The following is a 14968-nucleotide window of genomic DNA, read 5'->3' on the forward strand; positions in this document are numbered from 1 at the left end:
TAACCTAACTAACTTAACCTAACTCACTATCCGGTGTGCACAACATTGTCAGACTAAACTCTGGCTGACACCCCAAAAACCTACAATCCCTTACAGAAAAATGTATATTGTTTGTTTATTAACTGGCCCCTGGCCTTCTATAATTTCACGAAAGTGGCCCCCGGGCAAAGCAAGTTGAGTATCCCTGGTTTAGAGTTTATAACCAATCTCATCTTTTTCTTAAGGTTTGATGAATTCATACACAGTGTAGTGAAGATATAACTCACCAGGTTTCCATCAGGTTTGTTCAGCAGATGGATGGACGACGCAAAGAGAAGTGAAGTTACTACTAGCCTGTGCAAGAGAGTGGCTTTGAAAATTAGGGAGTTGCAGAAGTAGCTGCTTGTGGACGTCCGGGTGGGTGAGAGAGAGAGAGATGATGCAAAGATAATCAACAAATCACACCTCCCTGGTCCTCATATCAGCATCCACCCTTACATCTCAGCACATTTTTCGACCAGTGCTGTTTTTACGTATAAATGCCTATGCAAGAACTCAAAGTAGCCTAGTACTATGGAAACTGTTTGGCCTTGTTGTAGAAATTAAATCATTGATAATAGCCCCATACCGTATGGACAGAGTCTTCAGAGGACAGTCAACTGCTGTCCCTCAGGCTGTGGCAACTAAACACATATTCTGCTGCTATTCTAGCAGTCTTCCATCACCTGCTAGGACTAATTGTAATTGATGACTTTCAGGTAGTTGGTCAAATTCCGAAACATTTTTAGATCAAAATGTGTCTTCCTTATGTCTTCTTTTTTACAGTGAAGAATAAAGTGCTCTCTCTCTCTCTCTCTCTCTCTCTCTCCCTCTCTCTCTCATTCCATGACCTAATATTTAATGATTAGCAAATGTTGATATGTTGTTTTACTAATGTGCAACAGAGGACATCCTCAAGCCCAGACCACCATTACAGTGTGCTTATAATGTCTCCCAATTTGATGTTTTAAGTGTGCAAATGAGGAAGGTTGCTGTAACTGCCCATCTCATATGGCAGCATTCACTATCAGGCCACAGCCACACAGGATTTGTCAGATAAAATATTTGAAAATGTTTCTGATGTCAGGGAAGTATTGGGCATAAATATGAAGAGGCAATGTTGCAATTATAAGCTTTTCTTTTCAGGATAATTCTTCCAAACATAATTATGCTGTCATTCTTCAACTTTCATAAATTCTGCAAAAGTAGTAATTTTCCTATTATGTTGTCTGTTTTGACATCTGAGTTCTCACGATAAAGAAAGTGCAATCTCATTGTATTATTCGATTGCATTGGTAAAAGGAGGTCTGATTGAAAGTCATGTATCCATACACCAAATAAGCTTAATATTTTTCATAATTCTAGGTGTATCTGACGTAGGGTTGGCACCATGGACGATGGCATCGACCATCGTCGATGGGCCGACCCCCATCGACCTCTGACCCTTCTACATCGGACCATCGTGATTATCTGTTCGAATTAAAATTTGGCAGATTTAATAATAAAAAAGGCTAACTCCACTCAACCGCGACACACGGGGGACGCACGGGCGGCATTAAGCAAGTTGCAAAGCGTACCTTATACCCAGTTCAGAGAAGCGGTAAAGCGGAGAGGAAGAGAAGATAAGCAGAAGTCCGTTGTGTTGTGAAAATGTTAAGAAAGAAGAAACTTTATGTTCTTTCCTGTTTTCAACCCAATGTGAGTAATGTTACAAGTCTTCAACTGTGGATTCAACTCACCTGTTTCCAGGAACTCTCTCCATTACATACTGTGTAGGCTGCCTGCTGCTGTCTTTCTATCTCTCCTTAACGTAACCTAATGTTAGGTTAAAAACTGAGCCCACACAAATCTAACGTTAGCCGCCAGTAATTCTGCCCCTTTTCTGCCAGCTAGTTAAATTAAACACACACACCTTGTTGGTCACGATCTGTAACGTTAATGTTTGATTGTTTTGCGCCTTTCAATATTGCTGGTAGTGATAGCCTACGGTTTGAATCACCTGGCTCTGTGCTGTAGTAGTAGCAGCCTATCCAAGCCCACTGGTCTCTCATGACATGTAGAGCTCAGCTGTCCTGTTGTAAACATGAACGTACATTGCAGTGGCGCAGCCAAACGGCAACGCATGGACTTCATAAATCATTAATTAACCCCACCCCCGTCAACGACGATGCCATCGTCCATCGCGATGTTTCACTGTGGGTATTTAGGTGACATCGCACAACCCTAATCTGACTGCAAGAAATTAATATAACCTACATAAGCAGTCTGCCTAGTCCCGAGCTTTAGGAGACATGCTGGTAAGACGCAGTGTCACTTATATGGAGAGAAGAAGCTAATTATTGATTTATAGATCATTGTTCAAGGTTGGCTCAAACATGTCACAGTCTGATCTTCGCTTTCAAACTTCAAAGAGCCAGCTGATGCAGAACAAACAATATAGCAGAACCATATGAAATTGATTGGTGCAGGCAGGGGGTCATTTCAGAGTGGATGAGGAAAGATGGCACCCCCATGCAGTCACAAATTATTAGATGAATCAACGTTGTAAACAAACAAAATTGTATGGGAAAAGTGAAGCAACATAGATGCCCACCACTACATTTATGTGGTAGTATTTGTCCACTAGGCTTTAATGAACTGAGATGATTCTATAAGTCGACTAGAATTTAAGTTCAAGCATGAGCTAAGCTATTGTGGTTCACTTCATATATCACTTCAAAGGCCTGTGTGCTGCTGTTAACAGCTGGATATGAGAAGCTGCTGACACCTTGGCTGTGATGTTCAATGGAGCAGCACGTTGTAGTTGCCAGTTTGATCCAGAGAGTGGCACTGTTTAGCGCTTTCAAGCATGATACTTCCTCAGTCTGTCTCTTTCACTCTTATCTCATTTATAATGACATATATCATGAAAAGTAATGGACATGCCCATGGGCAAATTTATTTTGCAGAAATTAGTTGGTGCATTTGATGGTAGCTTTGGATTCCGACTTGACATCCAGCTTGAATTGTCCTACTTTTTACAAACAAGCCAGAGGAAAGTTTGCAGTTTGTGCCCACATTTAAATCATCACCAGCACTCTGTCACATATGATTAAACCATTATAACTTTTTCTTTCTTCTTCTTCTTCTTTGCTGGCCAGACTCAGAGTTTAGTTTACCAGCCAATTAAGGCTGACTTTTTTTCAAGTAGGCCTATTGTTAGATACAGAGATAACTGTACATTAAGCCGCATATTGTTGTTGTTGTTCTTGTCAAAAGAAATTGAAAATATGATTGCTTGTTATGTATCAATGTGGACTGTGCTCATTGATATCTTGCAGTAAAAATATTCTTAAAAAAATATTAGATACAATATGGCATCTGGACCATTCGGCTGGCAGCCAGCAGGCAGCCAGCTGGAAAATTAAGTTATTACTTAGTATAACATAACATAACTTAAGCCAATTCAACCTCTTAATACGCAGTCTAGGTATAATTATTTTCTCTAAAGCAATCAATGTCCCTTATGATGCAACAAATTTCAGTTCAGCCGGGCTGGCTGGAGGCCGAAAGGCCTTGGGCTGGGATATCATCAGATACTAAAACTTGGAAAGCAGCTTACAGGGGAGGAGTGGTGCAATAACTGACAGTGGCGGATTCAGGCTGTTGGAAGCGCAGGGGCGAAAAATTAAAAAATGGCACCTATTGCACAACATGGGGCCCCGCCAGTGTGGGGAAAGCCAGGGCCGTAACTAGGGTTTAGAAATGAGTGAGGTCCAGAATGTTTTATTTTATGAGGCGTGGGTTATGTACTGCATTTTGGCACGAGCTAAATTCATACCAAAATGACACCTAGAAACACAACCCAAGCTATTACACTACACACAAACTCATTATCTATAATTAAATACATACTGAGGGACCTGTTGGCAAAAATTAAAGCTGCAGCTGTGGGTCAGGGCAATAGTGTCTGCCTCAGGACTCAGTTACGCTAACTTTAAACATCCAACAGTTAAAAAAAATAACTATAAAACCCAGGCCAAAACAGCTCATCTGGCTGCTCAGACCATTGGAGACATGTTCAGCTTCCAGTTTCAAGTTCCATTTTATTTTATTTTCCATTCAATCACTAAAACGTTTTGCTGCCATGGAATAAACAAACGTTACCAAACCTATCAAATGTGCCCTAGGCTACTTGGCTAGACATCTTGAATATTAACCTTTTACTGAAGGCCCAATTATGCTCAAGGTTAAATACGGGTATGCATATGGACAGAGCCTTCTGTCCACATAGCTACTCTGCGTTCATTCCGTGCCTAATTCTGCACATTTTCTGAAAGCTTATATGGACACACTCACACATTTGACTCTTTACTGCCCACTAGTGGAAGGATTACACTAAGTGAAAGACGCATGCAAGTATGTGGGCAGTGAGGATTAGCCTACATCGTTTGAAACGGACACATTTATTTTTGGATGAAGATGTTCAGATGTGCGTTTACTGTGGGGGTTAAATCCCTGATTGTGTCTGCCTGGGCTGGTAAATGTTAATTATGCTGTATGGATAGAACAGGAGGATTTACCTCACCCTGACCACGCCCCCACCCAGCTAACCCAGCGTGACGAGACATCACCTCAACCTATAGTCTATGGGCACATCATCATAATTTACTGCATGAAAGGGGCACCCTATGGCACTCAATCATTTTTTCCCCATGTAAAGGGCAGCCAATAGGGCACTTCCTCTCGTTTTCACCACTCTAGAGGGCACTTTAACAATGCTTTTTCAACCATGGGGGGCGCCACCCCCCTGTCCCCCTCTGAATCCGCCAGTGATCACTGATGACGATATTATAATATTTGATCAGTGTGATAAATTAGCTATAGCTGGCTATCACCAAAGTGTCTTGCAGAGACATGGCAGTGTAGAGAGGATGAATTCTCACATGGCTTCCAATTCTGATATAGGCGTGTGCGTGTGCGTGTGTGTGTGTGTGTGTGTGTGTGTGTGTGTGTGTGTGTGTGTGTGTGTGTGCGTGTGCGTGTGCGTGTGCGTGTGCGTGTGTGTGCGTGCGTGCGTGCGTGTATGCGTGCGTGTGCGTGTGTTTATCCCCTCTCCACTAATTAAATACAAGCTCAGATTTGGACTTGTTTGCGTTAAGATAGGCCGTGGTAAAGTTTGGGAACAACCCTTAACAAGCTCGCTCCAGTGTCGTGCGCCTCGCTCCCGGTTGGTTTCCCGGGAGACGGGATGAGGAGCGGCAGCACGCAGACTCCTCTCTCTCGCGCATTGGAATGGAAGCCCCCCTCTCCTCTCTGGAGGAGCCCCTAGGCGTGACCAATGGAACATAGAGTCTCCATTGTGGCCGAGACACTTTAATAATCGCCAGCTACAATATCCAACCTGTCGGTAGCTTCAGGAGCCCGGCCTGGCCCATTGGATGGGGGGCTTGTAGGTGGGAAGAGGGGGCGAACGCTATGGCGCCATGCAGACCTCTAGCCCGCAAGACGTCCCCATGATGAATACATGAATAAAAAATAGAAAAGATTGATGTCGGTTTATCTCTATTTCCCCCCCTCCATCCGGCTGCAATAGACGGGCGATAAAGTGGGTCTCTTCTCTGATAAGAACTCATTCAACTTCCTCCGGGTTTTATTTTCCTTTTATTTTTATTTTGTGCGTGCGTGGGTGTGTGTGCGTGTCTTAATTAAAACTGTAATATGCTAGGCCTATAGGCTTGGGCTATGTTAGGGTTATGATGTTTATTAATGGGCCTTTATAGGCTAATTAGGCTGCATATAAAATATAATTTTGGCGATTCGATTATCTTTAAATTGCTGCCAACAGGCCTATCTGCCTGCTGCATGCAGGTGCTTTTCATTGGCTTATCTTACAGTAGGCTATAGGGCTATTTAACATATGATTATGCCCTTCTTATCGATCGTGGTAATTAGGTGAAGTAGCCGTTCCCCCTCAGCAATTAGGCCTTTGTGCGTTAATTGCCAGGTTAGGCCTGAATTTTACATCCCAGTAAGCTTGTTGCTTTGATCAATAGACTGCAGGCAGTTTGCTAATTATTATAATTTGTGCGTATAGCTTTCACATCCTTTTTATTTTATTTTGTTTTTTAGCCTAATATTTGTCATTATTAGGCTATTTGTAATTATTTAAAAATTAAACCAAAAAGAGAACAGTTGAGAAATGCGCTCTTTGTGTGTGCGCGCGCGCGCTCTCTCTCTCTCTCTCTCTCTCTCTCTCTCTCTCTCTCTCTCTCTCTCTCTCTCTCCTCTTTTACTTTCTTCTCAATTCTCTTCAGTTGCACCGCGCGCCACATAGGCTACAGCTCGTGTCAGTATAGAAACAGTGCTGAGCTGAGCGCGAGCCCCCTGCTCATATTTCCGTTCCCTGTGAAGCCCTTTTTACCGACAGGGCGTTCCGTGAGCCGTGAGCCGGATCAAAAGGTTTTAGACCTGGTACAAAAGACTAATGGAAACTGGAGATGGTCTTAGCATTCACACAGTGCAAGAGAATGAATGAATTGACAATGAGCGGTGAGCCCCAGGAGCCAGCCCAAAGTTTTTTGGTCAAAGCCCCCCCCCAACTCAAACTTTTTATTTCTCCCAACTCTCAAAATTCCAAGGGTGTAAATAACCTCTGCATTCTTTGTTGGTGCTGTTTGGAGATTCAATAAATATAAATATAGCCTAAATACATAAATCTGGATTTGGCCTAGCCTCCTATAGTATATAGAGTCAATCTACAACCCCATTCTTTCAGGGAATTGATATCAGAGCCCCTTCAAAAAGATTCACTGATAGCCAATCTTAAGACTGTAAATTCAGATTTAGGTGTGATGCTGCAGTCTCTGATGCTGGACTTAGGGCTGTAAAGCTGCTAAAGTCGAAAACAAGTCAAACTGCTTGAATTATAATGCTGCTATGGGATACACACACTCAAACACTGTTTGGCAAACCTGGCAAATGAACTGAACCCTTTTCAGCATCCTCGTCCTCCCCCTCTCTCCATCTCTCTCTCCTCCGTCCCTCTCTCCCTATCTCTCCTTCTTCCACTCGCTCTCTCTCCCTCGCTCTCTCTCCCTCCACCCCCCCCCCCCTCTCTCTCTCTCTCGTGCTGGCCAATGCGCAGAGCTCGCGATGTCCACGCTCCTTACCTGACCGTCACCATCCCCCCGTGCACGTGCGTCCTGGGGGAGGTTCCCCTTACCTCCCTCGCGTTAAACACTCCTTAAATCGTCACATTATCATAAACAGTCTTCGGAGCCGGGGGGCCATAATCACCACTCTCTCGGGCTTACCGAGACTTCTCATTGGACGTTAACACGCGACCAGCGCGAGGAGGGGGGCTCACAGGCGCGTGCCGCTTTTAAACCGACGCCGCGCCTTGAGACACCAGAGAAGCAGTCCCGCACGCGACAGTCATATTCACACAGTGCGAGTCTATTGCAAAGCGTGTCTCCAAGACGCCTTTTTATACCCTATTAATTTTGTTAACTTCGTTCAGCCCTTTTGGCTCTTTGGAGACATGGATGTTCTGAGTGTGGAAGACTGGAGCAAAGACGTGCTGGAGTCACAGCAGCGCGGGGAGCCTGGCTGCTACCCGGACGGTCTGGCGGGGCTCGTGGACAGCGGCAGTGACCCACGCGCCTGGCTGGCTCCGGTGCAGCCTGCTGGCACCTGCGCGGCACACGCCACTTCACCCACTGACTACCTGCTGCACTCGCCCTGCCCCAGCATCGGCTCCTACCACGGTGAGAACAGCTGCTGCGCTGAGCTGACTGCATGCCGCCCCGTGCGCACAGCACGCACACGCACTTTCACCTGCAACAGGCGGTTATGACTGACTCGCAGGGACTCACTGTAGCCTACACATAATCTATAGTAAAGTGCTACATTTCCCACTGCATGCGCCATAGTTGCACGTTGCTATAATTCGTTTCGCTTTCTGCCTAACCCGTCGCCTATTAGTGCAATTTAGCCTATTATTAATTTAACATGGGACCTATCCAACACACAAGAACTCAACTCACAAGAGTTAACAGTTATAGCCATTTAGAATGGCTATTAGTTCGGCCCTGTGAAATGAACTAGGCCAGTTCATTAATGTTGATATGACTTTGTTTTTCAGAGAGCGGCTCCCCGGCGTCCTCAGGCCATCCTAGCCCGCCCAGCTGCAGAAAAACAGACAAGAGCCCCTCCTCTGCTTCGCTCAAAGTCAGGGAGTTGTGCCGGCTAAAAGGCTCGGTCCTCGGGTCGGATGAGCTCGCCAGACAGAGAGCTCCGTCAAGCAAACCGACCAACGGCGTCCACAAACAGAGGCGCGTGGCCGCGAATGCGCGCGAGAGGAGGAGGATGCATGGACTGAACCACGCATTCGACGAGTTGCGCAGCGTCATCCCGGCCTTCGACAACGACAAGAAGCTCTCCAAGTACGAAACTCTGCAGATGGCGCAGATCTACATCAACGCCCTGGCAGACCTGCTCGAAGGCCCGGTGCCCTCCACGACCACCGACAACAACAACAGCGACATCTCCAACAATAATAACAACACCTCGCCAAAGTGTGACCTAATGCTTTCATCCAGCGTCGGCTTTGACGCAGCGAAGGACAAAACCTCTCCATGCGCCACAGCCTGTCGGAGCTCGGGCAGCGGCCACCTCAGCGGGATGCCCTTCCGTTCCTCGTTCGAAGACGGGTCGTTTTCCGCTGTGATGGAAGAGGCGATGCGTGCGTCCTCTCCGTCCTCCTCGCCCTCCTCCTCCCCCGGGGCAGGCTGCAGCTCGGGCGCACCGGTGGGAAGTGGAAGGAAGCATTCCCCACGAAGCGACGGAGAGTTTTCCCCCCGCTCCCACTTCAGTGACTCGGATGAAATAGCGATGGAGCTCCACTCCAGCGAGGAAGAAGACCTGACAGAACTCAAGTTACGCAGCCACCGTCACCACCACCACCACCACCACGTAGTTTCTTTCTAAAACAACCAAACCAGACTGTTTTTAAAAATTTACCATAGCCTAGGCCTATAGGCTAAGGTAAACTTTTAAGGCCCCAGGATACTACAAAAAGACTTTAAACCGTGTCAATCATATCTAGAGTCTAATTGTTGCTATTACAGGATTTTTTTTTTAAGATAGAAATTGTTTTGCTTCTCCAAAAAGTCATTTTCGGTTTTTAACAATAATTCTATTTTATCAACTTGATACAATAGCCTAAAGATTATTTTTATGTGATATATAGGCCTAATTCGGTTCTGCCAACATATTTATAGTCTATAATTCCCAGTTTCCATGGAGACGTGGCTGGAAGACCCCTCTGCCATGTCGCGTGCAGCACTGCCATGGGCACCTCCCACGTCACTCCGACCAAAACCTGTCTTCCAAGAGAATCACTTGTTATGGATTATTGTTGATATTTTATAATGTATACATAACTTTTTGTAGCTGTAAGTCTTGATTTCGGTCGTGATTTCTGTTTTTTTATATATGTTTATTTGTTTGTATAAATTACCTTGTATAATTTGTTTTGAAACTTCAAAAGTTCATGATGTGCACTTTAAAATACAAGCCAGAGGCTTGAGAAATGCGAGTTTTGTTTTCAAACCATAAAACCATAAACACTATTGTTTTGCTTTGTTTGTTAGTGTAGTAACTGCCAATTCCTACAAATAGCCTATTTAATAGCCATTATTGCTTAGCCTTCTTTTGTATTTTGTGTTTATTGATTACTCACTTCAAATGGATTTGTGATGAACTTGTGTGTCTTTTGCTTTCACTGGATGAGATTAATTGACATGTATTTATTGCTGATACTTTTAATTTGATTTGCATTTTTTTTAACTCCATAGATATTTGATGAAAAGCTAGCATTTTGCCATTCGTTGTTCATGTTAATTTGATTTTTGGGAATAAATAAGCAAACGAAAAGTAAAAGTTGTTTTGTCTCCAATGTTTTCGGATGGTCAATATTTCAACGTTTTCAGTAAACCCTTTCAATACACCGTCATATACAGTATCAACCACATCTTCAGTTTTGGGATTTCAATATTATGTTCGACTTTCACTTATTCAGATACTCTGATATTAGCCTATTGTTGTTGTTGTTATTATTATTATTCTTGTGGTTGTTGTTGTTATTATTGTTATTGTTATTAATATTATTAATATTATGCCACGATCCGGTGGTGGACGAGTTCCCTCGCCCTCCCTGATAGACTGCTTTGAGAAAGCCACTAGATGCAATTATTATTATTATTATTATTATTATTATTATTATTATTATTATTATTATTATTATTATATTATTATTAGTAGTAGTAGTAATAGTAGTAGTAGTGGTAGTGGTAGTAGTATTTATTATTATTTATTATTAGCCAATGATGATGATGATAATTATTGTTGTTGAGTTAGGGATGATGATAATATTATTATTATTATTATTATTATTAATAACAACAATAATAATAATAATAACGATAATAATATTAATAATAATAATAATAATAATAATAATAATAATAATAATGATAATGATAATGATAATAATAATAATAATTTGTATGGCTGGCTTGAAAAGTCCAAACTTGCCAACAACTGAACAGGTCTATTTTGATAGGGGATCCGAGTGATTAAAAGCTTGATCAAAAGGCCAATCTTTCTTAATTTAAAAGGTTCATTTCAATAGGCTATTGCTTATGACGAAATTTACATATAGCCTAACATCTAGGCTATATTAATTTAAAGGCTAAAAATGCAATAGGCTAATATATTACGGTAATATTCCAATGTCCTAAAAGCCAAATGCCAATAGTAGGCCTATTAACCCCTTTCTTATCGTGAAATCAGTGGAGAAAAATATAGTAGGCCTACTGCCTAGGCTATGTTTCAAACCACTAACCACTATTCCAATTAATACACTTTCAACCCTTATCTATTGTAATTTATAGTATAAAACTAAGGCGGTGAGAAACGTGTCCAACACGCGCTCGCTCCCCATATGCTGCTACCGCACGCGCCCCCTGCCCTGCAATGATGTGCGATCTGATGATTGAGTGTTCTGAGCTCGAGCGTTTTCAACTTCAATAGCCTACTAAAAAACAGCCACATTAAATTGTATATCAAAAGGCCGATAGTGTTGTTTTCTCTCCACAAACTTCGCCCACTTCAAAACGCTTCTCTGACCTGTTGCCATGTCATCCATTTGGTGAATAGGTCTAGCTACTGATTTGGTGATGGGGAGCGTGCATTAATTTCAGGCCATTGTTGGCAGGCTCGTGGTCCGAGGTGTTGGATGGCCTCTGAAGCACGCGCTGTCAGCTGGTGAGCGCTCGCGGGTCCCCGCCGTGTCCCCGAGGACCTGACTCCAGGGAACACACTTTCTCAAGTAAAAAAGACCTGTGTTATAGCGCGCGCACGCACGCACGCACGCACACACACACACACACACACACACACACACACACACACACACACACACACACACACACACACACACACACACACACACACACACACACACACACACACACACACACACACACACGCAGCCCACCTCCTCCTTTATCCTCATGCATCGCACGCACCCTCTCTAATCTCGCCATCTAGCTAAATTCAAACGCGCACGCTCACGCGGACGCGCGCACACACACAGGCTTTGGCAACCTGTAGCCTATGCACCTGCTGCATGACTGACTCATTCACTCACTGATATGGGCTAAGTCATTTCCCCCCCTTGCTTTCAGCAACGTATTTCCGATTCATCTGTAATGTTTCAAAGTCTATAGTCATATTGGTGCGAACGGGGCGTGGTAAAAAAATAAATAAATAGCCTATACCCCGAAATTATTTATGAAACATGAAACGACGACCATCCGTTGCTGGTGCGTCGTCTCCCACCCACGTTTGAACCAATCACAATCCGTGCCCCCTTGTTCGCCTCTTGGCAGGTAAGACAGGGAATAATATGCAATATAATGAGGTTGCTATACTCTGTTAAATTATTAACAGAAATATGCAGTAAGTCTATCTGGATATGATTACAGACCATGCAGCGAGTTCGGGTTGCGCTGCGGCGATCACGAGACACTTAGCATAATCCTGCAATGATACATTGACTAGCAAAATTCTTTTTTTCTCTCTCTCCCGTTGTATTGAAGAGCGTCTGTGAATCCAAAATGACCAAATTTATTCTCCGTTTTCATAGCGGTATAGCCAGGAAGAAAGGTGACGAAAGAAGCAAGAAAATAATAAACAGTCCTATAAATAAATAAATAAATAAATAAATAAATAAATAAATAAATAGATAGATAGATACATATACATACATACATACATACGGTACATACATAAAACGACATTTTGAATTAATATATATAATATATATATTGACATGCTAAAACGATGAGTTTACTGTCTATAATCTTGTCTGCATACATGCATCTCTCTGGCATTGTGCTGTGCAGTAAAGAGGGGTTTGAAAACTTTCATGAAAAAGTCTGTTTCAAATTCGAATTGTTCACTATTCTGTTATAATAATGTTGACAACAACCATCAAGTGTGGATAACGAGAAGGAAATTCCATTATAATGCGGATTAAGTTTTGGATAACAAGGACAGGCAACTTGCGCTTCCATTCTGGTTCACTGTTGTAATTAACATTAGCCTACTGCAAAGTTTCTCATGACTTTCATATTTTACACATTCAACATCAAAGGCAACATGCAACGTCACCTTAACTTAAAAAAATCAAACTTTAAAAATCAGTTGCAATTTGCATGGAGGTTAAACTCGTTATGGGTAAATTAATGCATCATGGGAGTGATGCAGGTTTTGAAGTTTATTAAAGGAACACTCCGCCCATTTTCAACCAGCTTTGTATCATTAGAACATCAGTAGTATATCAGAAAACTGTAAACTATTTTGAAGTCTGTCAATTAATTTGACAGTTATTGAGTGTTAAAGTGTGGACCAGTGACATCACTGGTCCACACTAACTCAAATTAATAACTCATTAACTCAAATCAACTCTCAATAACTGTCAAACTATTCATCATTCATCTAGTTTGACAGTTATTGAGAGTTGATTTGAGTTAATGAGTTATTAATTTGAGTTAGTGTGGACCAGTGATGTCACTGGTCCACACTTTAACACTCAATAACTGTCAAATTAAATGACAGACTTCAAAACAGTTTACAGTTTTCTACTGATGTTCTAATGATACAAAGCTGGTTGAAAATGGGCAGAGTGTTCCTTTAAGTGTTTTTTTTTCTGAAATTATATTGGCTATGTAGGCCTATCTTTCATAATAAACTTATTTTGTTCGGTTGTAGTTGTTGGGTGTTTGCCTCATGCATGGTGATCAGTATAGGCATCACGTTTTATTTAGCCTAATACCACATCAGTGTTGGTAGCTTAGAAGGAAATATAGTGCCTGTCCTCAACAGGTGGGATGCTGGCAGGGTGAGGTTTCACACTCATTAATTATTTACACACAGACCGTTATGAAAAATAACAACAGGCGGGATGGAGAGCAGCGTTGAGAGAACCCGAGACACACCGACGCATGTGGATGAGGGTCTGCGTCAAGGGTGGGGAAAAACATCCCTCATCATATGCCCAGGGCTCAACGTGCGCATGGCTCCTGTTTCAACTCAAATTCACTTTTCGCCCACTGTCACACTTTGGCAGTCCTTTCTTTGACTTTTATAGCTGCACCATGTCTGTCTGTCTGTCTGTCTGCCTGTCTGTCTGTCTGTCTGTCTGTCTGTCTGTCTGTCTGCTTGTCTCGCTGGCTGGCTGGCTGACTGGCTTATCCCTCATTTGGCAAATGTGCCAACAATCAGTCTTGTTCGGAAACTATAATTGCACGTAAGTACATATTTATGTACAAAGAATTTGCCAATAAATATCCAATAACACAGGTCACTCAACATAAACGAATACACTAGGTGCACGTATAAGTTCAAGTCACTCTCATAGCCTACTATGTCATACAATCAGCATTAACATGCGTGAAATTAGATTTGTTTGAATTCAAAAACATTGTCTACAGCGATGTCAGTGGCTGCAAACAAATCTAGTCAAGTGTGCATTCGACATGTTTTACGCCCCTGAAGTCATGCTTGTTTCAATGAATATATTCAGGATATGTGCATTCCATGGCTTCCTTTTAATGAAAAGAAAAGGCCCTTGCATTTTGCATGAGATATGGGGAGCCGAGATGTGTGCTGTCCAAAAAGCCACGGGTCTCTCTGGGGACCCAGAACAAAAGGCAGAACTGGGCCATAGTCTCCATCTGCTGTCCCAGAGAGAGAGAGAGGGAGAGAGAGGGCGGCAAGTGAGGACACCATGGGCAGATAGAGGAAGAATAATAAGTGCGAGGGAGGGACAAGGACAGAGGGGAGAAGATAGGAGACATGATAGGTTTGGAAATAATGAGAGAGCGAAAAGAGAGGCAACAGAGGACACGATGGCTAGATAGGGAAAGAAAAAGGGTAAGGAAAAGTGAGGCAGACAGACAGATAGATAGATAGATAGATAGATAGATAGATAGATAGATAGATAGATTGATAGATAGATACAGTAGATAGATAGATAGCTAGATGGATGGATAGATAGATAGATGGATAGATAGATGGATGGATAGAGGTAAGAAAATAGATCTAAAGTTACTAGTCTGCATGTGACTAAAGTCCAGTTCAACCTGCTGTAAATTGGTCCAAGCCCAGGGATAATTGTAATTAGGCTTATACGCCCCTTTACCCTAACCCTTAAATTAGCCCAAGTCTCATCTCTCATTAGACACCACAGCCCTGTATTAGCATGTACTGTAGCGTAACCCATACTGATCACACACACACACACACACACACACACACACACACACACACACACACACACACTGGAGCTGATGTGATGCAATGAGCACCTGTTGCATTGCGTGCTCCATCTCACATGAAC

The 14968-nt window shown here is 42.8% G+C and overlaps 1 protein-coding gene across 1 annotated transcript; it reads left to right on the forward strand.

Moving 5' to 3' along the window:
- Positions 1 to 7540: 7540 nt before the first annotated feature.
- Positions 7541 to 8988, forward strand: atoh1a (atonal bHLH transcription factor 1a; the record flags this gene model as incomplete). Its single annotated transcript, XM_083645281.1, has 2 exons — positions 7541 to 7766; positions 8144 to 8988. The coding sequence occupies 2 exons, from the start codon at positions 7541 to 7543 to the stop codon at positions 8986 to 8988; spliced, it is 1071 nt and encodes a 356-aa protein (XP_083501407.1).
- Positions 8989 to 14968: the final 5980 nt, after the last annotated feature.

This window comes from Poromitra crassiceps (assembly GCF_964638095.1).
Source record: "Poromitra crassiceps genome assembly, chromosome: 10".
NCBI classification, from domain to species: Eukaryota; Metazoa; Chordata; class Actinopteri; order Beryciformes; family Melamphaidae; genus Poromitra; species Poromitra crassiceps.